The sequence below is a fragment of the Orbicella faveolata genome, unplaced genomic scaffold, assembly GCF_042242905.1.
Source record: "Orbicella faveolata isolate gen_17 unplaced genomic scaffold, um_ofav_v1 contig_26, whole genome shotgun sequence".
In the NCBI taxonomy this organism is placed as follows: Eukaryota; Metazoa; Cnidaria; class Anthozoa; order Scleractinia; family Merulinidae; genus Orbicella; species Orbicella faveolata.
In genome coordinates, this window is record NW_028301554.1 from 7,757,753 (window position 1) to 7,785,000 (window position 27,248).

The 27,248-nt window shown below is 37.6% G+C and overlaps 2 protein-coding genes, 2 non-coding genes and 5 pseudogenes across 4 annotated transcripts; 8 read left to right on the forward strand and 1 right to left on the reverse strand.

Annotated features, from left to right (window-relative positions):
• The first annotated feature begins 1,382 nt into the window (after positions 1-1,382).
• LOC149107959 (galanin receptor 2a-like) lies at positions 1,383-2,719 on the forward strand (annotated as a pseudogene).
• A 293-nt stretch (positions 2,720-3,012) lies between these two features.
• On the forward strand, positions 3,013-3,085 carry Trnaa-ggc (transfer RNA alanine (anticodon GGC)). Its single transcript has one exon. It is a non-coding gene; the product is annotated as a tRNA-Ala (tRNA).
• An 833-nt stretch (positions 3,086-3,918) lies between these two features.
• LOC149107961 (galanin receptor 2a-like) lies at positions 3,919-5,427 on the forward strand. The gene has a single exon (XM_089295767.1). It carries the CDS (start codon positions 3,919-3,921, stop codon positions 4,933-4,935), a length of 1,017 nt encoding a protein of 338 aa, XP_089151893.1. The 3' UTR covers positions 4,936-5,427.
• Positions 5,428-9,510: 4,083 nt separating this feature from the next.
• On the forward strand, positions 9,511-10,562 carry LOC149107962 (pyroglutamylated RF-amide peptide receptor-like; annotated as a pseudogene).
• A 2,588-nt stretch (positions 10,563-13,150) lies between these two features.
• LOC149107963 (uncharacterized) lies at positions 13,151-14,161 on the reverse strand (annotated as a pseudogene).
• Positions 14,162-18,174: 4,013 nt separating this feature from the next.
• Positions 18,175-19,478, forward strand: LOC149107964 (QRFP-like peptide receptor; annotated as a pseudogene).
• Positions 19,479-19,771: 293 nt separating this feature from the next.
• Trnaa-ggc (transfer RNA alanine (anticodon GGC)) lies at positions 19,772-19,844 on the forward strand. The gene has a single exon. It is a non-coding gene; the product is annotated as a tRNA-Ala (tRNA).
• Positions 19,845-20,677: 833 nt separating this feature from the next.
• Positions 20,678-23,730, forward strand: LOC149107966 (galanin receptor 2a-like). Its single transcript, XM_089295738.1, has one exon. The coding sequence runs from the start codon at positions 20,678-20,680 to the stop codon at positions 21,692-21,694; it is 1,017 nt and encodes a 338-aa protein (XP_089151864.1). The 3' UTR covers positions 21,695-23,730.
• Positions 23,731-25,702: 1,972 nt separating this feature from the next.
• The window catches only part of LOC149107967 (pyroglutamylated RF-amide peptide receptor-like), a 1,621-nt pseudogene continuing 75 nt past the window's right edge, over positions 25,703-27,248 (forward strand).

The window sequence follows — 27,248 nt, forward strand, 5'->3', positions numbered from 1 at the left end:
CCCTTACGCTATACCAGGGCTAGATCAGCTGAATTTTCCTACGCTATACTAGAGTAAACTCCCCAAGTTCCCCCATCTATCGACACTGTTGAGGCTGATTTGAGTAAATTTAAACTTGCCGATTTGATTTCTTTATATTTTTGAGTGGAAATTCGTGTTTTCCTTAGTCTAGATAAAATCTTCAACCAACTAGTCAGTTTTGTGAAAAATGATAGCCTTTTCTAGACCCAAACGCGCTGATTTATATACCCTATCCTAGAGTAAACTGCTTGAAAACCATACCCTTCACAGCGGCACATACCTATATAGCCCATATATGGCAGTGCCCCCCCCCCCCCACCCCGGAACGTCAAGGATGAACACAGAAAGGATCCAGAGACCATTGGAAGCAATTTCAGGATTGTGAAAGAATGTCAGGGTTAACTCGACTGTTTGACTTTTGAAATGCTTTTTATTCGTAAACTTCAACCAAAATTGAACAGACAGAGTGACTCGATCCGCGCGAAGCTATTTACTTAATTATTTCTTGTTTTGTTTCTATGTACTTATTTCAGAGTTTTAGTCAGTGTCTATTAGCATTCCTATTATGGATTGTATATATTTGGGCGAATGCAAAAATTTTACTTTTCAAGTTAAAAATGACCGTCGAACGGTCGAAACGTCGTTGCTTTTTAACGTTAACTTTTTTAGTGAGATCACTATATGTGTTCGGCTTAAATTTTCTTGTTTTGTTTTCCTACTTGTATGACATTTGGAAAGTGCAACGAAAACGCTGGACTCGTCTTTGGCAAGTAAAGTTACAAACTGAAGTTTAGGCGCTTATCTCGTAAAATTATCATGAATCTCCATATAGCACTTCAAACTGGGCGTGAAACTTTTAACATATCCCTTTGTCTTCATGAAGTCCTTTGAACATTTTAGAGCTATTGTTTGTCATTTTTCTGGTATTGCTTAGTATTATCACTTTTAGTGTTCCCATGTTTTAAATTTATATGTTATATATATGCTAATTTCACTTGAAGATGGCGTTGAAGGTCGAAACGTCGCTCAAATTTCATCCGTAGTTTCACTGTTTTCGTCAAATGTCAAGCTGACATTGGAAAGTCAAGCTATCTACAGTCGCCTCTATTACTCGTGCAATACACCTTTTTACCAAGCAGCTGGTTAAAACGATTCCCGTTGAAAAAACAAACACCATTTTGCCTTTTACAAACGCTTCTGTCCGATTTGAAAGATCTCCAAGCAGAATTTCTTTTTAATATTTCAAAACAGTTTTCGTAGACTTTCAGTGCACCGTGTATACTGGTGTAGATAATACGTTTGGAAAGTTGTATCTTGAAGCAAGCGTTTCTACGGTGATTGAAAAGGAAGCCTGATTAATCATGGATTGGAACTTCACAGACGACAAAAATTTTCCTGATTTCGACGATGAGTATTTATTTGAAGAATTCGGATCCACTCCTGACAACATCTCTCGTGCACGTTTTGCAATCGTTGGGTTTTTGATAATTTGTGGAATTTTCGAAAATGCCATGATTTGTTGGATACTGGTACGTAAGAAAAACTACTTGAGGAGCTTTGCCAATTTTCATTTACTAAATTTAGCCATTACAGACATTATATTTCGGATTTTGGCCGTTCCAGATCTACTAGAAGACCAGCTTATTGCCATGAGCGATTTCGCGTGTAAAATTGGAGAGTTTTGTAGATATGCCACTTTGGCGGTTACATTTGCTGTCCTGGCCGGACTTGCCTTTGATCGTTACATTCATATTGTTCATCCTTTGAGAGCTCGAACAGTCACTTGGAAACATAGTCGAAACGTAATTGCATTGTCATGGACTTAAAGTCTACTGTGTTCAGCTCCATTTTTGTACAGCATAACACGTGAAGTTGAAGTGGACGACGAAACCTTGGAAAAAATTTCAAGCTGCTACGATATGCCTGGCCTGCCTTCACGTATTTCGTGGTCTGTGTTTCTTTTGTTTTCATTTTTAATTCCCTTGGTTTTTATGGCAGTCGTGTACGGTAAAGTTGTGAGTGTTTTATGGAGTCGCGCTCGTAGAAAGATGATAAACAAACAGACGGCGAAGACCAAGATGTTAGCTGTAAAGATGATGGTGGTAATTGTCCTTACATATCTTGTTACGTGGGGACCCGAGCTTGTTATGAAAACCATGGAGGTTTTTTATTTTGAAGAAGACGCCTTTAAAAAGGTTGAGAACGAAGAAGAGGAAGTGGCCGAACTCGACAACGGTCCATTGATGTTTGTACTGGAGGCAACATTTGAAGCATTGTCATTAGCGAGTTCAGTTTTAAATCCTCTGATATTTGGCTATTATAATGGAAGCTTTAGAGGCGAGATAAAGAACATCTTTTTGGGAATGAAAAGAGCAAAATGCGGTTTTAAAAAACGTACACGAAGTATAGGCCCTCGGGTCCCAAGAATTCATGTTTCCAGCAGGGGTAATGGAATGAACCTTACAAAGTAAAGCACCTGACGAGCTTTTGTACTGTCACACTGAACACAGAGCTTATGAAAGCAAATCAGCGTCTACCAACTTTTTTTCGCTGTAAAATCTTTTCCGTTCAGTTTTATTTCTTTTTTCAGTTTCCTTGTTAGCGAATTCAGTGCACTTTTGACACATAATAAACTGTGTTGACATTATTTGAATAAACTATGTGAACAGTAAATGTGAATTTAAAGAAACATTGACAATCTTTGGCAGTACAATTAGTAAAGCTAAAATTATTTATCGTTTTACGACTGCGTAGATAATCTATTTGAGATAATCTGTGGCATATCTGGGAGTTTCCAACCGTATTTTCATTGTCTGGGAATTAATTTTTCTTCTTTCCAATTGCTTAAAATGGAAAATTAACTGCGATGATCATTCTTCACTTTCATCTACAACCGCAGTTCATATATGAATTATTTCATATAAACTTCACATCATTTCACTCCTCACGGGAAGATATGAGCTCGACTAATTGACCTCGCTCCCAATGTGTGGCTTCATAGCTCAGTTGGTAGAGCATCGCACCGGCATCGCGGAGGTCACGGGTTCGAACCCCGTTGAAGCCCTGATTTTTTTTTTCAGGCTTCTTCTTTCCAATTGCTTAAATTGGAAAATTAACTGCGATGATCATTCTTCACTTTCATCTACAACCGCAGTTCATATATGAATTATTTCATATAAACTTCACATCAATTTTAATTTTAATTAGAATAACACAAAGCCGAGGAAACATATTGCAATAAACAATCAGAACCGAATTGGGCGACACGAAGTCTTATTACCAATTAATCATAAAAATTATAATTTTCGAGAAAAGAAGAAAAGTCAAGTTATGAAAGAAAGGGAAAATTTGCATTAAAATACCTACAAAAGAGATCTAAACATCAGGCCATCGCGCCTCCTACCGGCAATTAGGCGCCAAAAAACACAAAAGCAAGCGTCATTGTCATTTTTCTGTTATTGCTTCAGTATTATCACTTTTAGCATTCCCACGTTTTAAATTTATATATGTTATATATATGCTAATTTCACTTGAAGATGACGTTGAAGGTCGAAACGTCGCCCAATTTTCATCAGTAGTTTCACTGTTTTCGTCAAATGTCAAGCTGGAATTGGAAAGTCAAGCCATCTACAGTTGCCTCTATTACTCGTGGAATACACCTTTTTACCAAGCAGCTGGTTAAAACGATTCCCGTTGAAAAACCAAACCACATTTTGCCTTTTACAAAAGCTTCTGTCCCATTTGAAAGATCTCCAAGCAGAATTTTCTTTTTAATATTTCAAAACAATTTTCGTAGACTTTCAGTGCACCGTGTATATTGGTGTAGATAATACGTTTGGAAAGTTGTATCTTGAAGCAAGCGTTTCTACGGTGATTGAAAAGGAAGCCTAATTAATCATGGATTGGAACTCCACAGACGACGAAAATCTTCCTGATTTCGACGATTTCGAATTCGGATCCAGTCCTGACAACATCTCTCGTGCACGTTTTGCAATCGTTGGGTTTTTGATAATTTGTGGAATTTTCGAAAGTGCCATGATTTGTTGGATACTGGTACGTAAGAAAAAGTACTTGAGGAGCTTTGCCAATTTTCATTTACTAAACTTAGCCATTACAGACATTATATTTCGGATTTTGGCCGTTCCAGATCTACTAGAAGACCAGCTTATTGCCACGAGCGATTTCGCGTGTAAAATTGGAGAGTTTTGTAGATATGCCACTTTGGCGGTTACATTTGCTGTCCTGGCCGGACTTGCCTTTGATCGTTACATTCATATTGTTCATCCCTTTAGAGCTCGAACAGTCACTTGGAAACATAGTCGAAACGTAATTGCATTGTCATGGACTTACAGTCTACTGTGTTCAGCTCCATTTTTGTACAGCATAACAAGTGAAGTTGGAGTGGACGACGAAACCTTGGAAAAAATTTCAAGCTGCTACGATATGCCTGGCCTGCCTTCACGTATTTCGTGGTCTGTGTTTCTTTTGTTTTCATTTGTAATTCCCTTGGTTTTTATGGCAGTCGTGTACGGTAAAGTTGTGAGTGTTTTATGGAGTCGCGCTCGTAGCAAGACTATAAACAAACAGACGGCGAAGACCAAGATGTTAGCTGTAAAGATGATGGTGGTAATTGTCCTTACATATCTTGTTACGTGGGGACCCGAGCTTGTTATGAAAACCATGGAGGTTTTTTATTTTGAAGAAGACGCCTTTAAAAAGGTTGAGAACGAAGAAGAGGAAGTGGCCGAACTCGACAACGGTCCATTGATGTTTGTACTGGAGGCAACATTTGAAGCATTGTCATTAGCGAGTTCAGTTTTAAATCCTCTGATATTTGGCTATTATAATGGAAGCTTTAGAGGCGAGATAAAGAACATCTTTTTGGGAATGAAAAGAGCAAAATGCGGTTTTTAAAAACGTACACGAAGTATAGGCCCTCGGGTCCCAAAAATTCATGTTTCCAGCAGGAAACGAACGAACCTTACAAACTAAAGCACCTGACGAGCTTTTGTATTGTTACACTGAACACAGAGCTTATGAAAGCAAATCAGCGTCTACCAACTTTTTTTCGCTGTAAAATCTTTTCCGTTCAGTTTTATTTCTTTTTTCAGTTTCCTTGTTAGCGAATTCAGTGCACTTTTGACACATAATAAACTGTGTTGACATTATTTGAATAAACTATGTGAACAGTAAATGTGAATTTAAAGAAACATTGACAATCTTTGGCAGTACAATTAGTAAAGCTAAAATTGTTTATCGTTTTACGACTGCGTAGATAATCGATTTGAGATAATCTGTGGCATGTCTGGGAGTTTCCAGCCGTATTTTCATTGTCTGGGAATTTTAATTTTAATTAGAATAACACAAAGCCGAGGAAACATATTGCAATAAACAAACAGAACCGAATTGGGCGAGACTAAGTCTTATTACCAATTAATCATAAAAATTATAATTTCCGAGAAAAGAAGAAAAGCCAAGTTATGAAAGAAAGGGAAAATTTGCATTAAAATACCTACAAGGGAGATGTAAACATCAGGCCATCGCGCCTCCTACCGGCAATTAGACGCCAAAAAACACAAAAGCAAGCGCACGCACGCACGTAACTACAACTTTGAATGTGACTGGTTGATTTAAACTACAACTTTGAATGTGATTGGCCTATCGAACTGTCCGATAACAAACTGTCCGATAACAACTTGGCAAGTGAATTAGTGGAAAATAGGAGTTTTTTAAACCAATCAAAATCGAGGAAATTGTAACTTTTATGACTACGTTGGTTAAACTTAAAAAAAATTTACAATGTAGCAGAGAATTGGAAAAATTATTTTTAGGAAAACTGAAACAACATGTAATAACGATTTCAAGAGAGGTTAGTATTTATAATCACAATAGGATAATTGCCGCCTGAACTGTCGGATCGAAAAGAAGTAATTTCCTTTTTTAATTTTACGAACTATTTGAATTATATTGCATAAAACGTACAACAGTTTTTAAAGACATGTTTCGGCATGCTTATGCCATCTTCAGTTTAATAGAGTGACTAATGATACGTGACACAAGTTATATACTACAAAATATGAATAAATTATTTACAATATGCATTACAAAACAGTGGAAACGGAAATTACAGAGTTAAAAAGGTGTTGAAGTGATGTAACTGTTTGTTAAGGTCAGGTTTGTTCTTACTAATATAAAAGGCTTCTTTAAGTTTAAGATCAATAGAGCTATTCGCTGAGTCTAAGATGCGAAAACAAGAAGGTGTGTACATGCCCCTGCATGAAGAAAATTGAGAAAGATGTTTAAAAATATGCGAGTTTTTATCGCTTACTGTATGTTCTTTAATCCTGGTAGAAAAATGGCGACTGGTTTCACCAATATAACAGGAATTACATCCCGCACAAGTAAGCATAAGCATGCCGAAACATGTCTTTAAAAACTGTTGTACGTTTTATGCAATATTTATCATTATTGCTAGTATTACGACCTTATGGAAACTATTTGATTGCTACACTCCTCACATTTTTAACGCTTCGTTAAGTCCTTGTTGCGTTGGCTAGTCCTAACACCTTAAAAAATCCGTTATTTCTATTCAACCTTTCTAATCCTAAATTATCTGATTTCTTCAGGTCTAAATAGAGTTGCCAATAACATCGTTTAAAACGTCCCACTAAACGTCCAACTTAAACGTCCAACTCCGGGACGAATGAACCAAACGGAGGAAATAAAATCGACCCTCTGGCAGTACTGTGAAATACTTCTTGCAATGACTTGTTTCAGTGCTCTCTTCGTTGCGATATAGAGCGGTTGAAGGAAAAACTCAGGACTGGGATTCCAACAACTGTATGAATCGAACTCATTTGTTTCATATTGTTGCATTCATTACAACTCCAGCATAATTAGGATTTTTTTCTATAATGTTTAAATCTGAATAAATAAACCTTGCACTTTTATTTGTCTCCATTTGTCATTTTTATTTGTCCCCATTTGTCATTTGTCCTGTTTTGTTGGTTTTTTATAAAATGAAGTTTGAATCTTGTTTTGAGTTTCTCAAATAGATCATTACCAAGTTATTTAGTGTAATCTTGTTTTCATGGCGATTTCCTATGATTTAAAATCTTTGCATTGTAAGTTATTTACCTTTTCATTATACCAATGGTAAAACGTAAAAATTCTTCTTGAATTTCACTTAATTGTACAGTTTCCACCTTCCTTCTTAATTTGTTTTTATAGGCAATTCAGCATGTTCCGGGTACGCTTTTAGGTCAACTATAGCGATGTAAAACTGGCTTGATTGTAATAAAAATATAACCAAATTTGTTCACTTCGGAAAAGTGTTTTCTGTTATCATTTTTCACATAATTCTGTTAAAACGGTGTTTATACGCGATGAATAACGTGAATTCAAGGTGAAGAGGCTGGAAGCAAATAGCCTTGTTTCCAAACTAGTAGCTAGGCGTTTGCATCCTGTTAACCTCTGACATCATCATTCGGACGCGTGACGTCACCGAGTGTTCTAAATCGTCCCCATGCTCTTTGCGCGTAAGAGCTGCGGGTTTCAGTTGCAAAAAATGGATATGGGGAAATCTACGAGTTGTGCTGGAACCTAGCACTACAGAGCATGAACAAATTCGAGAGGGAATATCAAAAGTTAGAGCAAGGAAACTTACAGTGAGTGGCCACGTAACGTAAACTGCTTGACTGGTATGCCAGGTGTTTTGCTCAAGACATTTTCGCACAAGTAGTCCCACAAAGTGTAAATAAAACCAAATTGGTGAAATTTCTGGCACTGGGTGTGACATTCAAGGAGGAATTGGACAATATCTGGGTGGCGAAAGCGCTAATGAGTTCATGCATTCTACCTTTGTAAATATTTTAGTTTTTAAATCCGCGTCGCGCAAAAAGTATTCAATATATTGGGCTCAAAATCCTTAGGACAGTTAATTGTGCTCTGCCCTTTCAATTTTCAGAGCCGATATTTTTGTAGCTTGATCACTAACTGAATTACTTATGCTATTGAGGCAAATATTGTAAACAAAGATCCCCTATAATGCAAGTTAAAATAACGGCTCTAAAATTTGAATTAAACAAAAGGAAATAGCCAAAGTTCGTTTGGTCATTTGGTTGAATCTCTTTCGGTGTTTGGTCTCTTTGTATAAGATAGGCTTAACTTGCTTTTCAACGAGAAACATTGTTTGTAGGTTGAAGTTCAAGAAGATTGAGTCATGTTCCTGTGTTCTGTGAATCATTTGCGAAATGTACTTTTACTTTCCCTTATGTATTATCACAAGAGATTAGGATTCTAGATCTCTTGGTTTTTAATTTACTAGTTTTACATTCTGTCATGTAAGTGATAAATGAATAGTTTAAATGACTAGCTTAATCATAAAAATTACAATTTCTGTGATTGTGATTGGCTTAAAAAACTCCTATTTTCCACTAATTCACTTGCCAAAATGTTATTGGACAGTTTGTTATCGGACAGTTCAATAAGCCAATCACATTCAAAGTTGTAGTTTAAATCAACCAATCACATTCAAAGTTGTAGTTACGTGCGTGCATGCGCGCGCTTGCTTTCGTGTTTTTGGCGCCTAATTGCCGGTAAGAGGCGCGGTGGCGCCGTTTACATCTCCTTTGTAGGTATTTTAATGCAAATTTTCCCTTTCTTTCATAACTTGGCTATTCTTCTTCTCTCGGAAATTGTTATTTTTATGATTAATTGGTAATAAGACTTCGTGTCGTCCAGTTCGGTCTGTAGTCATACTCGTGATAAACAAAACGGACTCCCGTTGCGCGGTCGTCCGATTTTGTTATCACTCTTATGATAACCGACCGAATTGGACTCCACTCAGTCCTATTACCATTACTTATAACCTTCTAACCCTAGCCGAGTAACTGTACATTGAGTTTTAGAGCTCTGACAAGAAGTCGTATTGATGTTAAATTCATTTAAAACTGATATACGCTTTGTTGTAGTATTTAGAGTAAATATACTCCAGTTCGTGTTTTTTTTTTTCTGCTGTCTTAATTGTACTTATTGAGCAAGTAATGTTTTCCAAAAGTTTCGTTATAAGGCAGTTTTAAAGTGGCTTTTTTCATGCATGAAAAGGCTCTAAAGAGTTAACTCATGGTCAGCAAAAAAACGTTGTTAGTTTTGTTAATCCATGTAGCTGTTCATTTGTGTTGTGCAGTTCAAACTGTGGATATGTTTGTACATGTTTAATTAATTGATAGCTGAGAATTTGGCAAACATTCTAAATACCAGGAATGAATGACGTGTTTTAAACTGAATGTTGAGATCTGAGATCTGCAGATCTTTCCGATGCCTGAGAACTGGGCTAACATTTTAAAGGAGTTCAGTCACGCTATTGAGTTATTTTGGCCACGTACAAAATTATCTTAAAAATTGAAGAAACCTGAAAATAATAGTTTACAAACTGCATTGTTAGTGGCGTTCTTCTTCGCCAGAAACGACATCTGAAGAACTTTTCAAATTTTCATCTCTTCAATCCCGGTATAACTGACATTATTTTCAGACTTGCTCTCACACCAATGTTGCTAACCATTGAATATACCGCCGTGGAACATGGAAGTAGTGCTGTTTGCAAGCTTGGCGCGTTTGGAACCTACACAACATTGGCTGTTACATTCACGCTCCTGTTGGGAATTGCTTTTGATCGTTATGTCCACATTGTACATCCTTTAAAAGCTAGATACATCACATGGAAACACAGTCGAAATGCCGTCATTATTTCATGGTTTTACGGAGCATTTTGTTCTTCGCCATTCCTTTACAGCATGAAGTACATAAAGGCTGACTGGAACCTTACGGCTGACACAGAATACGAGCTTTGCCTCTCGACTTTAGGCGTTCCTTTCCAAATCTCTTCAAGTGTTTTTCTTGTTTTTGCTTTCTTAGTTCCTCTGGTTTTAATGGCTGTGGCATACAGCAAGGTTTTAAAAGTGCTCTGGCAGCGATCTCGAAGTAAAGTAATCAATTCAAAAATAGCTGAAGCAAAGCTTCGTGCTGTGAAAATGATGATTGTAATCGTTGTCGCCTATTTCATAAGTTGGGGACCAAAACTTATTTGGATTTGTCTACAAGCTTTTGAGGTTGTGTCTTTGCAATATCCAATTGATTGAGAAAGCGAGGAAATTTCTTGGGAAGACAACACTAAAGAGGAGAAAAACGACACAATGTTACTCATCATTGATGACATAACAGATCTTTTTACTTTTACAAGTTCAATTTTAAATCCAGTAATATTTGGTTATTACAACATGTCTTTCAGAGAAGACTTGAAGAAGTGCTGTAATTGCTCAAAATGTGGTCGAAAATCCAAACGGAAAACCGAGGCAGGGAAACAAAATCCCTACGTTTTGGACTCGAGAACGAAAACCACTGAAAATACGGTTTTGGACGACAAAATAAAAACTGCAAAAAGTGACTGTGTTTTGGAGGACAGAGCGCCAATAAGTGTAGACGATGTAGTGACTAAATTGTAACTGGTAAACAAATGTTTCATTTCTGGGAAAAAAAAATAACGCGCTTGAAGAATGTATTGTCAATATGTCAGTTTGTTGGTTGACATATGCAAACTGCCTATTAATTAAACTTTACAATTTGTAATGGTTATCATAGTTATAGAACTGTGGACCGCGGCTATTGATTGCAGCGGTGGCTCCAAGAAACGCAAGCATTAACCGATTTTACAAAGCTAAGTGACAAAAAAGAATCGGTTAATTTGCAATACCCTGTTGTAACGAACAAAACCAAATTTTGACATTTTCGACATCATCAAAGCTTAGCTTTGTCAAAAGATCTTGGTTTTGCACATTGAAAGGAGAAAGGTAGACAGCTTGGCCTTGTCACGTAGATTGTCTCTTTGGCCTTGTCACGCATTCTTATTTGGAGTGCGTGACTTGCCATAAAAACGTCTGCGTACGAGGCTTGTTGCCTTACATTGATATCAAAAACCTAACAACAGGTAGATTTATGTCAGTTGAAATCATCAACGGGGGAGGAGTGAAAAATTGCTCTTTTTCCCAAGGTATCAATGTTGAGGTTTGAAACAATATAGAAAAGTTTGATGGATGGATTATAGGGATGTAGCCAGACTAATATTGTTATAGAAGTAATATCTAATTAGAGAAAACGAGTAAATTAATTCCAAATTTTTACCAAGGCTAGTGCCTCGGTTCGCCTGTTACAGAAGCATATCACCTAGACTAGGTGATATGCTTCTGCCTGTTGCTATAGCTACAGTCCTGGTTTGAAATAACGTACCGATGGTGGTTCGCTTTTCCTTGGATAATTTTCAAGATTTTTCGGTGTTCCTAAAAACTTTTCTTTCCCAGATTTATCCCAGGTTATAAAGTTTTGCTTTTCGATAAATTTAAGATACTTGGCTGAATTTTTTTTTACTACATTTCAGGAAACTCACATTCACATCACATCAGAATTATATAACTTATCTCTTTTGTTTTGATTAGCATTTAAGAAATAGAAAACATGTACCGCGTTTCTATCGAGTTTTAGTAGAATTCCACCTGAACACTGAAGCAAATGCTGCAATCTGATTGGTTGAGTCATTGCACACTATCAGCCATTAGTGTGCAGTGGCTGGAGGTCGTCTTCGAAAAATCGACGTTTTTTTCGTTTTCCAAAGATTTGGAGGACAATTTTGATGCAAATGGTAATTAAAGGAGCTACGTCACGTGAGAAGTCGAAACGAAGGACATTTACGGTTTCTTGACTTTTAAAAAGGTTGAAATAATCGAAAAAACTGAAGCGCGCGCACACAACTTCAATTTTAAATGACAATTCAATCCGAGCGATCTTTTTCAGGCGCAAAGTTTAATAAATACGTCAAGAAATAACTGGAAACCGTTATTTGTAGTGAATTTTAGTAAGAATTCTACTAAAACAATTAGATTATTCGCTATCGATTCCTATGAGGTGATAGGAATCTTGAGCTCATAATCTAATTGTTAAATAGAAACACAGAACTAGCACGAGCTGTTGACGTAATGATGGCGCGTGCAGAGAGAATTTACATTTTGATAATCACAGTTAACAAGTTGTTTTCCTTTTTTTTCTCGTCGCGGTGTTTTCTAAAAGAAATAGGAAACATTTTCTCCGTGTTTCTATCGAGTTATCGAAACACTCGTGAAAGTTTGGGAGAACTCGAAAAAGCTGTGGAAACACTCGCCTACGGCTCGTGTTCCCACAGCATTTCTCGTTCTCCCAAACTTCCACTCGTGTTTCTATAACTCGTTATAGTTCACCACTCAATTTTCTCCGATTCTTATTGGTTTAAATTGATCACGTTACGCGATAGTGTTTATTCGCGGAGAGACACCATCATCCCACGGTGCCCGTCCAGGGAAAACACCCGGATGGATAGTACTCGTCCGTGAAAAATTTTCTGTAAACAAGCGATTTTATAAAAAAAAATAAACAGTTGAAATTGTATCAAGTGGGTTTTGTTTACTTTCCTTTATAAATTTTCCATTTGGCTTTGACCGCGTTCATCTAAAAAAGTTGAAAATACTTCAATGTTATTTTTGAACTGGCGCGCGGAAGAAAATTTAGTGGTGAACAATAAAGACAGTAAAGTGTTTATGTCTCGGAACTTACTATCGGTCTGATAGTTGTCCCTTGGAAATTTGATGTTCTTAAAACTAGCATATTTGACCTCGAAGTTTCGCTTCTCGGGCAAATATTTGTTTTAAGAACATCAAATTTCCGCGGGGCAACTATCAGCCGACAGTTCCTCGCCAGAAAGACTCTATTGTTTAAATAGAAACACGGTACATGTTTTCTATTTCTTAATTAACATGCTTCACTATTATGTTCGAATCAACAAATTTTTAGAAACGGATTTCACTAAAAAAAGTTAACGTTAAAAAGCAACGACGTTTCGACCGTTCGACGGTCATTTTTAAGTTGAAAAGTAAAATTTTTGCATGCGCCCAAATATATACAATCGATTATAAGAATGCTAATGAGATCCTGACTTAAAACTCTAAAATACTTATATGAAAACAATACAAGAAATAATTAAGTAAGTAGCTTCGCGCGGATCGAGTCCCTCTGTCTGTTCAATTTTGGTTGAAGTTTACGAATAAAAAGCATTTCAAAAATCAAATAGTCGAGTTAACTCTGAGATTTTTTTTTGGCAAAATCCTGGAATTGCTTCCAATGGTCTCTGGATCCTTTCCGTGCTCATCCTTTACGTGATTGCCGCGATTGTTGATCACTTATGTTGGTTCTGTCCTCGTGTACCGGTTCACAAGAACCGATACAAAAGACCCAACAATGTTCAACAGCTAAACAAAGGCTCGTAAAGAAAGAAGTACAATGGTTATTCCCGCTGTGTAACGGTACACCAGGACACAACCCTTATGTTCGTCTACACGTTGATGTAGGTGTCGACTCGTGAAGCCGACATAGTCTGCATCGCACAGACCACACTTTTAATAATAAACAGCGTTTTGTTGATTCACAATTAGAGGTTTATGTTCCTTTGGTCTGAATTGTCCTTTGATCTTCTGACTTGTGTAAACAGGCTGGACAACGGCATCAATCTTTTGGCTGAGATCACCGAGTTGGCGTCTTACCGCATTCGCCGATTTCTGGTCTTTGAACGGTAAGACAATTCTGATGGGAGCATCTTGTTCATCGCATACTTGTTGTTTAAAACACACATTCTCAGTAACTTTCATTTCAATAAAATGTCTGGTGGTGTTCTCTGCGTGGGTTTTGGGAAAATGCAGGCGAGCAAAAACCATTTTATGACGTTCACATTGTTGATGGAAGAACCGCAATTCGAGGAGAGTTTGAACGCACGGTTTAACATTGTCTTCAGTAGAGAATGTTTATACCTTACGTCAACATGGCTTTGGTAATGCAGTAAAAGCCCAGTATCGGTCGGTTTCACGTAGACCTTCGTATCTAATCAGGGACCATTTCTGATAATCACCATTCCAAGAAAGGGAAGCTTTCCGTTGTCTTTGAGTTCCATTGTGAAGCTGAGTGAGGGGTGGATTTCATTCAGTGTTAACAAGAATTCAGAGGCAGATGAAACATCGGGCATTTTGCTGAGGGTGTCGTAACCCTCGTAGAGAACACCATCAGACATTTTATTGAAGTGAAAGTTACTGAGAATGTGTTTTAAACAACAAGTATCCGATAAACAAGATGCTCCATCAGAATTGTCTCACCGTTCCAAGACCAGAAATCGGCGAATGCGGTAAGACACCAACTCGGTGATCTCAGTCGAAAGATTGATTCCGTTGTGCAGCTTGTTTACACAAGTCACAACTGATCAAAGGACAATTCAAACCACAGGAACAATTGTGAATCAACAAAACGTTTATTATTAGAAGTGTGGTCTGCGCGATGCAGACTATGTCGGCTTCACGAGTCGACACCTACATCAACGTGCGGAGGAACATAAGCGATCGACAATCGGCAACCACGTTAAGGCCAGGGGGGTTACTTTGGGAATTTCTGGGTGGGGATGTGCCGCTGGGACTCTGGAACCCTTACCCTATACCAGAGCTAGATCAGCTGAATTTTGCTACCCTATCCTGGAGTAAACTCCCCAAGTTCCCCCATCTATCGACACTGTTGAAGCTGATTTGAGTAAATTTAAACTTGCCGATTTGATTTCTTTATATTTTTGAGTGGAAATTCGTGTTTTCCTTAGTCTAGATAAAATCTTCAACCAACTAGTCAGTTTTGTGAAAAATGATAGCCTTTTCTAGACCCAAACGCGCTGATTTATATACCCTATCCTAGAGTAAACTGCTTGAAAACCATACCCTTCACAGCGGCACATACCTATATAGCCCATATATGGCAGTGCCCCCCTCCCCCACCCCGGAACGTCAAGGATGAACTCAGAAAGGATCCAGAGACCATTGGAAGCAATTTCAGGATTGTGAAAGAATGTCAGGGTTAACTCGACTGTTTGACTTTTGAAATGCTTTTTATTCGTAAACTTCAACCAAAATTGAACAGACAGAGTGACTCGATCGGAGTGAAGCTATTTACTTAATTATTTCTTGTATTGTTTCTATGTACTTATTTCAGAGTTTTAGTCAGTGTCTCATTAGCATTCTTATAATGGATTGTATATATTTGGGCGAATGCAAAAATTTTACTTTTCAAGTTAAAAATGACCGTCGAACGGTCGAAACGTCGTTGCTTTTTAACGTTAACTTTTTTAGTGAGATCACTATATGTGTTCGGCTTAAATTTTCTTGTTTTGTTTTCCTACTTGTATGGCATTTGCAAAGTGCAACGAAAACGCTGGACTCGTCTTTGGCAAGTAAAGTTACAAACTGAAGTTTAGGCGCTTATCTCGTAAAATTATCATGAATCTCCATATAGCACTTCAAACTGGGCGTGAAATTAAACTTTTAACATATCCCTTTGTCTTCATGAAGTCCTTTGAACATTTTAGAGCTATTGTTTGTCATTTTTCTGTTATTGCTTAGTATTATCACTTTTAGTGTTCCCATGTTTTAAATTTATATGTTATATATATGCTAATTTCACTTGAAGATGGCGTTGAAGGTCGAAACGTCGCTCAAATTTAATCCGTAGTTTCACTGTTTTCGTCTTATGTCAAGCTGACATTGGAAAGTCAAGCTATCTACAGTCGCCTCTATTACTCGTGCAATACACCTTTTTACCAGGCAGCTGGTTAAAACGATTCCCGTTGAAAAAACAAACCACATTTTGCCTTTTACAAAAGCTTCTGTCCCATTTGAAAGATTTCCAAGCAGAATTTTCTTTTTAATATTTGAAAACAGTTTTCGTAGACTTTCAGTGCACCGTGTATACTGGTGTAGATAATACGTTTGGAAAGTTGTATCTTGAAGCAAGCGTTTCTACGGTGATTGAAAAGGAAGCCTGATTAATCATGGATTGGAACTTCACAGACGACGAAAATGTTCCTGATTTCGACGATGAGTACAGTTTATTTGAAGAATTCGGATCCACTCCTGACAACATCTCTCGTGCACGTTTTGCAATCGTTGGGTTTTTGATAATTTGTGGAATTTTCGAAAATGCCATGATTTGTTGGATACTGGTACGTAAGAAAAAGTACTTGAGGAACTTTGCCAACTTTCATTTACTCAATTTAGCCATTACAGACATTATATTTCGGATTTTGGCCGTTCCAGGGACCGTTCATTTTTTGTAAGGTAGGAGGGGGGGGGGGCTGGTGGGATTTGGGGGGGGCCCATGCGAAAAAAAATGGCTTTCGAGGGGGGGCCATCCCAAAAAAATAAGGGAAAAAGGGGGGGGGTCACGTGAAATATTTTAGTAAAACTTTAAAATGGCATGATGTTTGAATAACAAAAAAATTGCTATAGAATAAACATAGAAGGCAGGATACAAATTTATTACAAACTTTCCTTCTGCTTTAAAAAAACGTTTGGTGACAAAAAGCATTTGTAGCTACTGAAAAGAAGTATTTAACACTGTTATTTTCGAATGCAACTTTCACTGGCACTCATCTTCATCTCCGCTGTCGTCGAGTTCTTCGTCGCCGCTTGTGCTGTTATGGGAGTCTCTTTCACCAATGCTGCAAGAAGCAGCAATGCTTTCCGTCAGAGTGTACTCTTCAGGGTACATGAAGGTGTAAACATAATCTCTAACTTCCCGCTCAAGGTTGGTGGTGATTCTGCTTCTTGCAGCATTGGTCAAATAAGTTCCTTCCAAGAGCGGTGCGATGTATGGCCCATCTCTTCTAAGTATCGACGTGGCAACATCCTCAACTTTAAGACACTCTTCCGGGACGGCCGTTCTAGGAGGGTACACAAGGCATTGTGGAAGATCATTTCCTAGCGGGTTTCCAACACAGATTCCATAAACTCGTTGGACGTTGTTTTCAGTCCGCTTCCTCTTTCTTTCATTTGACTTTCTGCGGTTTTCTTTTTTCCTTCTCCTTATGTTGATGTGCTGTTTGAGTATGCCTTTGAATATGCTGTTATAATTGTTCTTCTTATTTTCTAGTGCTTCCATGTCCTGCGTGACCTTCGTCAACTTAGTTTCTGTACATTTGATCTGTTTTACATTAAATCTGTAGGCAAATTCTTCGCCCTGCTTTAAAGCAAGCCCATTGGACTGAAAGAGTGTGGAATCGTGTTCCTTTACATCTTTCAATATGACATTCAACTTTTCCACCATTGCTCTGTGCTCTTTGATGGAGAAGTTCAGTTTTCTTCCATCACTGGGCTTCAACTGGTACCCTTGCATGGAAAACTCAGTCGCCCTTTCTGAACAGCCATCCGCACTTAGAAAGATTGCTTCTTTTGCTTGTAAGATGTCAAACTGCCTGGATTGTTCAGCTGTAAACCTTTTCTTAAATGACTCGTCGCTTTCGCCATTATTGCGCATTTTGGAATGAGTCTCTTTCATGATGCTCATGTAGTAATGCGCTCTTTCCCCGATTGGATTAACAATATAAAGAAGAAAGAGCATGGAAGTGGCAGGCTGGTTTTATCTGACCCAGAGAGCGTTGCTCTATTTGCAGATAAGTTTATTGTCAAATCGAAGTTTGTGGTGGATTATCTTCAGCATCTTGAAGTGCTGGAATTTAAAAGGAAAAAGAGAGCAGAAGAATAGGCAAAGTTAAGTAGGGAGGAGGACTATCCTTGGACTGAGTTGTGCGAAGATCTAACCAAGCTTAAAAAGCTACGTGTTCCAGAACTAAACAAGTACTCAAACCACCACGGGCTGAAGCAGCAAGAGTGAGAAAGTAAAGGCAATTGTAAGACATTCATGCTTGTAGCAGAAGAGTCCTCTCAGAGCTGGCCAACCAACACTGAGAAATGCCAGGACATTGACATAAAATGACAACAGGACAAGTGCTGACAGCAGTGAAAGGGATGAAAGTGACAATGATGAGTATGACAGTGATGCCATTGACTCTGGGGGAGAAGATGACTCAAGTGACGTCATTCTTGCATTCATCAATTCAGATGAGGAAGATGCCAATGAGAGGCCAAATGCCACACGCTCAGGGTGAGCCATAACTAGGAGATCCGAAATTGACTTCTCTTTCTTTTGATTTGTTTTTTAAACAACAGCTCTCTGTCGTATAGAGATCGTAAATATTGTCTTCATAGTGAGCACAATAACGTGAAGTAGGGGGATAATAGAAAAATATTAAAAAAGTTGAAATCTAAATATTTTTTGTTCAATTCTTTTTTTTGGAGGGGGGGTCATCCCAAAAAACGACCGCTGTAAGGGGGGGCTATGTGAAAAAATTGGTAAGCTGAGGGGAGGGGGGGTCATGCGATTTTTAAATGGTACTTCCCAAATCCCACCAGCCCCCCCTCCCTCATAAAAAATGAACGGTCCCCCAGATCTGCTAAAAGACCAGCTTATTGCCACGAGCGATTTCGCGTGTAAAATTGGAGAGTTTTGTAGATATGCCACTTTGGCGGTTACATTTGCTGTCCTGGCCGGACTTGCCTTTGATCGTTACATTCATATTGTTCATCCTTTGAGAGCTCGAACAGTCACTTGGAAACATAGTCGAAACGTAATTGCATTGTCATGGACTTACAGTCTACTGTGTTCAGCTCCATTTTTGTACAGCATAACACGTGAAGTTGAAGTGGACGACGAAACCTTGGAAAAAATTTCAAGCTGCTACAATATGCCTGGCCTGCCTTCACGTATTTCGTGGTCTGTGTTTCTTTGTTTTGATTTGTAATTCCCTTGGTTTTTATGGCAGTCGTGTACGGTAAAGTTGTGAGTGTTTTATGGAGTCGCGCTCGTAGAAAGATGATAAACAAACAGACGGCGAAGACCAAGATGTTAGCTGTAAAGATGATGGTGGTAATTGTCCTTACATATCTTGTTACGTGGGGACCTGAGCTTGTTATGAAAACCATGAAGGTTTTTTATTTTGAAGAAGACGCCTTTAAAAAGGTTGAGAACTAAGAAGAGGAAGTGGCCGAACTCGACAACGGTCCATTGATGTTTGTACTGGAGGCAACATTTGAAGCATTGTCATTAGCGAGTTCAGTTTTAAATCCTCTGATATTTGGCTATTCTAATGGAGGCCTTAGAGGCGAGATAAAGAACATCTTTTTGGGAATGAAAAGAGCAAAATGCGGTTTTAAAAAACGTACACAAAGTCTAGGCCCTCGGGTCCCAAAAATTCATGTTTCCAGCAGGAAACGAACGAACCTTACAAACTAAAGCACCTGACGAGCTTTTGTATTGTTACACTGAACACAGAGCTTATGAAAGCAAATCAGCGTCTACCAACTTTTTTTCGCTGTAAAATCTTTTCCGTTCAGTTTTATTTCTTTTTTCAGTTTCCTTGTTAGCGAATTCAGTGCACTTTTGACACATAATAAACTGTGTTGACATTATTTGAATAAACTATGTGAACAGTAAATGTGAATTTAAAGAAACATTGACAATCTTTGGCAGTACAATTAGTAAAGCTAAAATTATTTATCGTTTTACGACTGCGTAGATAATCTATTTGAGATAATCTGTGGCATATCTGGGAGTTTCCAACCGTATTTTCATTGTCTGGGAATTAATTTTTCTTCTTTCCAATTGCTTAAAATGGAAAATTAACTGCGATGATCATTCTTCACTTTCATCTACAACCGCAGTTCATATATGAATTATTTCATATAAACTTCACATCATTTCACTCCTCACGGGAAGATATGAGCTCGACTAATTGACCTCGCTCCCAATGTGTGGCTTCATAGCTCAGTTGGTAGAGCATCGCACCGGCATCGCGGAGGTCACGGGTTCGAACCCCGTTGAAGCCCTGATTTTTTTTTTCAGGCTTCTTCTTTCCAATTGCTTAAATTGGAAAATTAACTGCGATGATCATTCTTCACTTTCATCTACAACCGCAGTTCATATATGAATTATTTCATATAAACTTCACATCAATTTTAATTTTAATTAGAATAACACAAAGCCGAGGAAACATATTGCAATAAACAATCAGAACCGAATTGGGCGACACGAAGTCTTATTACCAATTAATCATAAAAATTATAATTTTCGAGAAAAGAAGAAAAGTCAAGTTATGAAAGAAAGGGAAAATTTGCATTAAAATACCTACAAAAGAGATCTAAACATCAGGCCATCGCGCCTCCTACCGGCAATTAGGCGCCAAAAAACACAAAAGCAAGCGTCATTGTCATTTTTCTGTTATTGCTTCAGTATTATCACTTTTAGCATTCCCACGTTTTAAATTTATATATGTTATATATATGCTAATTTCACTTGAAGATGACGTTGAAGGTCGAAACGTCGCCCAATTTTCATCAGTAGTTTCACTGTTTTCGTCAAATGTCAAGCTGGAATTGGAAAGTCAAGCCATCTACAGTTGCCTCTATTACTCGTGGAATACACCTTTTTACCAAGCAGCTGGTTAAAACGATTCCCGTTGAAAAACCAAACCACATTTTGCCTTTTACAAAAGCTTCTGTCCCATTTGAAAGATCTCCAAGCAGAATTTTCTTTTTAATATTTCAAAACAATTTTCGTAGACTTTCAGTGCACCGTGTATATTGGTGTAGATAATACGTTTGGAAAGTTGTATCTTGAAGCAAGCGTTTCTACGGTGATTGAAAAGGAAGCCTAATTAATCATGGATTGGAACTCCACAGACGACGAAAATCTTCCTGATTTCGACGATTTCGAATTCGGATCCAGTCCTGACAACATGTCTCGTGCACGTTTTGCAATCGTTGGGTTTTTGATAATTTGTGGAATTTTCGAAAGTGCCATGATTTGTTGGATACTGGTACGTAAGAAAAAGTACTTGAGGAGCTTTGCCAACTTTCATTTACTAAATTTAGCCATTACAGACATTATATTTCGGATTTTGGCCGTTCCAGATCTGCTAAAAGACCAGCTTATTGCCACGAGCGATTTCGCGTGTAAAATTGGAGAGTTTTGTAGATATGCCACTTTGGCGGTTACATTTGCTGTCCTGGCCGGACTTGCCTTTGATCGTTACATTCATATTGTTCATCCCTTTAGAGCTCGAACAGTCACTTGGAAACATAGTCGAAACGTAATTGCATTGTCATGGACTTACAGTCTACTGTGTTCAGCTCCATTTTTGTACAGCATAACAAGTGAAGTTGGAGTGGACGACGAAACCTTGGAAAAAATTTCAAGCTGCTACGATATGCCTGGCCTGCCTTCACGTATTTCGTGGTCTGTGTTTCTTTTGTTTTCATTTGTAATTCCCTTGGTTTTTATGGCAGTCGTGTACGGTAAAGTTGTGAGTGTTTTATGGAGTCGCGCTCGTAGCAAGACTATAAACAAACAGACGGCGAAGACCAAGATGTTAGCTGTAAAGATGATGGTGGTAATTGTCCTTACATATCTTGTTACGTGGGGACCCGAGCTTGTTATGAAAACCATGGAGGTTTTTTATTTTGAAGAAGACGCCTTTAAAAAGGTTGAGAACGAAGAAGAGGAAGTGGCCGAACTCGACAACGGTCCATTGATGTTTGTACTGGAGGCAACATTTGAAGCATTGTCATTAGCGAGTTCAGTTTTAAATCCTCTGATATTTGGCTATTATAATGGAAGCTTTAGAGGCGAGATAAAGAACATCTTTTTGGGAATGAAAAGAGCAAAATGCGGCTTTTAAAAACGTACACAAAGTATAGGCCCTCGGGTCCCAAAAATTCATGTTTCCAGCAGGAAACGAACGAACCTTACAAACTAAAGCACCTGACGAGCTTTTGTATTGTTACAATGAACACAGAGCTTATGAAAGCAAATCAGCGTCTACCAACTTTTTTTCGCTGTAAAATCTTTTCCGTTCAGTTTTATTTCTTTTTTCAGTTTCCTTGTTAGCGAATTCAGTGCACTTTTGACACATAATAAACTGTGTTGACATTATTTGAATAAACTATGTGAACAGTAAATGTGAATTTAAAGAAACATTGACAATCTTTGGCAGTACAATTGGTAAAGCTAAAATTGTTTATCGTTTTACGACTGCGTAGATAATCGATTTGAGATAATCTGTGGCATGTCTGGGAGTTTCCAGCCGTATTTTCATTGTCTGGGAATTTTAATTTTAATTAGAATAACACAAAGCCGAGGAAACATATTGCAATAAACAAACAGAACCGAATTGGGCGAGATTAAGTCTTATTACCAATTAATCATAAAAATTATAATTTCCGAGAAAAGAAGAAAAGCCAAGTTATGAAAGAAAGGGAAAATTTGCATTAAAATACCTACAAGGGAGATGTAAACATCAGGCCATCGCGCCTCCTACCGGCAATTAGACGCCAAAAAACACAAAAGCAAGCGCACGCACGCACGTAACTACAACTTTGAATGTGACTGGTTGATTTAAACTACAACTTTGAATGCGATTGGCCTATTGAACTGTCCGATAACAAACTGTCCGATAACAACTTGGCAAGTGAATTAGTGGAAAATAGGAGTTTTTTAAACCAATCAAAATCGAGGAAATTGTAACTTTTATGACTACGTTGGTTAAACTTAAAAAAAATTTACAATGTAACAGAGAATTGGAAAAATTATTTTTAGGAAAACTGAAACAACATGTAATAACGATTTCAAGAGAGGTTAGTATTTATAATCACAATAGGATAATTGCCGCCTGAACTGTCGGATCGAAAAGAAGTAATTTCCTTTTTTAATTTTACGAACTATTTGAATTATATTGCATAAAACGTACAACAGTTTTTAAAGACATGTTTCGGCATGCTTATGCCATCTTCAGTTTAATAGAGTGACTAATGATACGTGACACAAGTTATATACTACAAAATAAGAATAAATTATTTACAATATGCATTACAAAACAGTGGAAACGGAAATTACAGAGTTAAAAAGGTGTTGAAGTGATGTAACTGTTTGTTAAGGTCAGGTTTGTTCTTACTAATATAAAAGGCTTCTTTAAGTTTAAGATCAATAGAGCTATTCGCTGAGTCTAAGATGCGAAAACAAGAAGGTGTGTGCATGCCCCTGCATGAAGAAAATTGAGAAAGATGTTTAAAAATATGCGAGTTTTTATCGCTTACTGTATGTTCTTTAATCCTGGTAGAAAAATGGCGACTGGTTTCACCAATATAACAGGAATTACATCCCGCACAAGTAAGCATAAGCATGCCGAAACATGTCTTTAAAAACTGTTGTACGTTTTATGCAATATTTATCATTATTGCTAGTATTACGACCTTATGGAAACTATTTGATTGCTACACTCCTCACATTTTTAACGCTTCGTTAAGTCCTTGTTGCGTTGGCTAGTCCTAACACCTTAAAAAATCCGTTATTTCTATTCAACCTTTCTAATCCTAAATTATCTGATTTCTTCAGGTCTAAATAGAGTTGCCAATAACATCGTTTAAAACGTCCCACTAAACGTCCAACTTAAACGTCCAACTCCGGGACGAATGAACCAAACGGAGGAAATAAAATCGACCCTCTGGCAGTACTGTGAAATACTTCTTGCAATGACTTGTTTCAGTGCTCTCTTCGTTGCGATATAGAGCGGTTGAAGGAAAAACTCAGGACTGGGATTCCAACAACTGTATGAATCGAACTCATTTGTTTCATATTGTTGCATTCATTACAACTCCAGCATAATTAGGATTTTTTTCTATAATGCTTAAATCTGAATAAATAAACCTTGCACTTTTATTTGTCTCCATTTGTCATTTTTATTTGTCCCCATTTGTCATTTGTCCTGTTTTGTTGGTTTTTTATAAAATGAAGTTTGAATCTCGTTTTGAGTTTCTCAAATAGATCATTACCAAGTTATTTAGTGTAATCTTGTTTTCATGGCGATTTCCTATGATTTAAAATCTTTGCATTGTAAGTTATTTACCTTTTCATTATACCAATGGTAAAACGTAAAAATTCTTCTTGAATTTCACTTAATTGTACAGTTTCCACCTTCCTTCTTAATTTGTTTTTATAGGCAATTCAGCATGTTCCGGGTACGCTTTTAGGTCAACTATAGCGATGTAAAACTGGCTTGATTGTAATAAAAATATAACCAAATTTGTTCACTTCGGAAAAGTGTTTTCTGTTATCATTTTTCACATAATTCTGTTAAAACGGTGTTTATACGCGATGAATAACGTGAATTCAAGGTGAAGAGGCTGGAAGCAAATAGCCTTGTTTCCAAACTAGTAGCTAGGCGTTTGCATCCTGTTAACCTCTGACATCATCATTCGGACGCGTGACGTCACCGAGTGTTCTAAATCGTCCCCATGCTCTTTGCGCGTAAGAGCTGCGGGTTTCAGTTGCAAAAAATGGATATGGGGAAATCTACGAGTTGTGCTGGAACCTAGCACTACAGAGCATGAACAAATTCGAGAGAGAATATCAAAAGTTAGAGCAAGGAAACTTACAGTGAGTGGCCACGTAACGTAAACTGCTTGACTGGTATGCCAGGTGTTTTGCTCAAGACATTTTCGCACAAGTAGTCCCACAAAGTGTAAATAAAACCAAATTGGTGAAATTTCTGGCACTGGGTGTGACATTCAAGGAGGAATTGGACAATATCTGGGTGGCGAAAGCGCTAATGAGTTCATGAATTCTACCTTTGTAAATATTTTAGTTTTTAAATCCGCGTCTCGCAAAAAGTATTCAATATATTGGGCTCAAAATCCTTAGGACAGTTAATCGTGCTCTGCCCTTTCAATTTTCAGAGCCGATATTTTTGTAGCTTGATCACTAACTGAATTACTTATGCTATTGAGGCAAATATTGTAAACAAAGATCCCCTATAATGCAAGTTAAAATAACGGCTCTAAAATTTGAATTAAACAAAAGGAAATAGCCAAAGTTCGTTTGGTCATTTGGTTGAATCTCTTTCGGTGTTTGGTCTCTTTGTATAAGATAGGCTTAACTTGCTTTTCAACGAGAAACATTGTTTGTAGGTTGAAGTTCAAGAAGATTGAGTCATGTTCCTGTGTTCTGTGAATCATTTGCGAAATGTACTTTTACTTTCCCTTATGTATTATCACAAGAGATTAGGATTCTAGATCTCTTGGTTTTTAATTTACTAGTTTTACATTCTGTCATGTAAGTGATAAATGAATAGTTTAAATGACTAGCTTAATCATAAAAATTACAATTTCTGTGATTGTGATTGGCTTAAAAAACTCCTATTTTCCACTAATTCACTTGCCAAAATGTTATTGGACAGTTTGTTATCGGACAGTTCAATAAGCCAATCACATTCAAAGTTGTAGTTTAAATCAACCAATCACCTTCAAAGTTGTAGTTACGTGCGTGCATGCGCGCGCTTGCTTTCGTGTTTTTGGCGCCTAATTGCCGGTAAGAGGCGCGGTGGCGCCGTTTACATCTCCTTTGTAGGCATTTTAATGCAAATTTTCCCTTTCTTTCATAACTTGGCTATTCTTCTTCTCTCGGAAATTGTTATTTTTATGATTAATTGGTAATAAGACTTCGTGTCGTCCAGTTCGGTCTGTAGTCATACTCGTGATAAACAAAACGGACTCCCGTTGCGCGGTCGTCCGATTTTGTTATCACTCTTATGATAACCGACCGAATTGGACTCCACTCAGTCCTATTACCATTACTTATAACCTTCTAACCCTAGCCGAGTAACTGTACATTGAGTTTTAGAGCTCTGACAAGAAGTCGTATTGATGTTAAATTCATTTAAAACTGATATACGCTTTGTTGTAGTATTTAGAGTAAATATACTCCAGTTCGTGTTTTTTTTTTTTTCTGCGGTCTTAATTGTACTTATTGAGCAAGTAATGTTTTCCAAAAGTTTCGTTATAAGGCAGTTTTAAAGTGGCTTTTTTCATGCATGAAAAGGCTCTAAAGAGTTAACTCATGGTCAGCAAAAAAACGTTGTTAGTTTTGTTAATCCATGTAGCTGTTCATTTGTGTTGTGCAGTTCAAACTGTGGATATGTTTGTACATGTTTAATTAATTGATAGCTGAGAATTTGGCAAACATTCTAAATACCAGGAATGAATGACGTGTTTTAAACTGAATGTTGAGATCTGAGATCTGCAGATCTTTCCGATGCCTGAGAACTGGGCTAACATTTTAAAGGAGTTCAGTCACGCTATTGAGTTATTTTGGCCACGTACAAAATTATCTTAAAAATTGAAGAAACCTGAAAATAATAGTTTACAAACTGCATTGTTTGTGGCGTTCTTCTTCGCCAGAAACGACATCTGAAGAACTTTTCAAATTTTCATCTCTTCAATCCCGGTATAACTGACATTATTTTCAGACTTGCTCTCACACCAATGTTGCTAACCATTGAATATACCGCCGTGGAACATGGAAGTAGTGCTGTTTGCAAGCTTGGCGCGTTTGGAACCTACACAACATTGGCTGTTACATTCACGCTCCTGTTGGGAATTGCTTTTGATCGTTATGTCCACATTGTACATCCTTTAAAAGCTAGATACATCACATGGAAACACAGTCGAAATGCCGTCATTATTTCATGGTTTTACGGAGCATTTTGTTCTTCGCCATTCCTTTACAGCATGAAGTACATAAAGGCTGACTGGAACCTTACGGCTGACACAGAATACGAGCTTTGCCTCTCGACTTTAGGCGTTCCTTTCCAAATCTCTTCAAGTGTTTTTCTTGTTTTTGCTTTCTTAGTTCCTCTGGTTTTAATGGCTGTGGCATACAGCAAGGTTTTAAAAGTGCTCTGGCAGCGATCTCGAAGTAAAGTAATCAATTCAAAAATAGCTGAAGCAAAACTTCGTGCTGTGAAAATGATGATTGTAATCGTTGTCGCCTATTTCATAAGTTGGGGACCAAAACTTATTTGGATTTGTCTACAAGCTTTTGAGGTTGTGTCTTTGCAATATCCAATTGATTGAGAAAGCGAGGAAATTTCTTGGGAAGACAACACTAAAGAGGAGAAAAACGACACAATGTTACTCATCATTGATGACATAACAGATCTTTTTACTTTTACAAGTTCAGTTTTAAATCCAGTAATATTTGGTTATTACAACATGTCTTTCAGAGAAGACTTGAAGAAGTGCTGTAATTGCTCAAAATGTGGTCGAAAATCCAAACGGAAAACCGAGGCAGGGAAACAAAATCCCTACGTTTTGGACTCGAGAACGAAAACCACTGAAAATACGGTTTTGGACGACAAAATAAAAACTGCAAAAAGTGACTGTGTTTTGGAGGACAGAGCG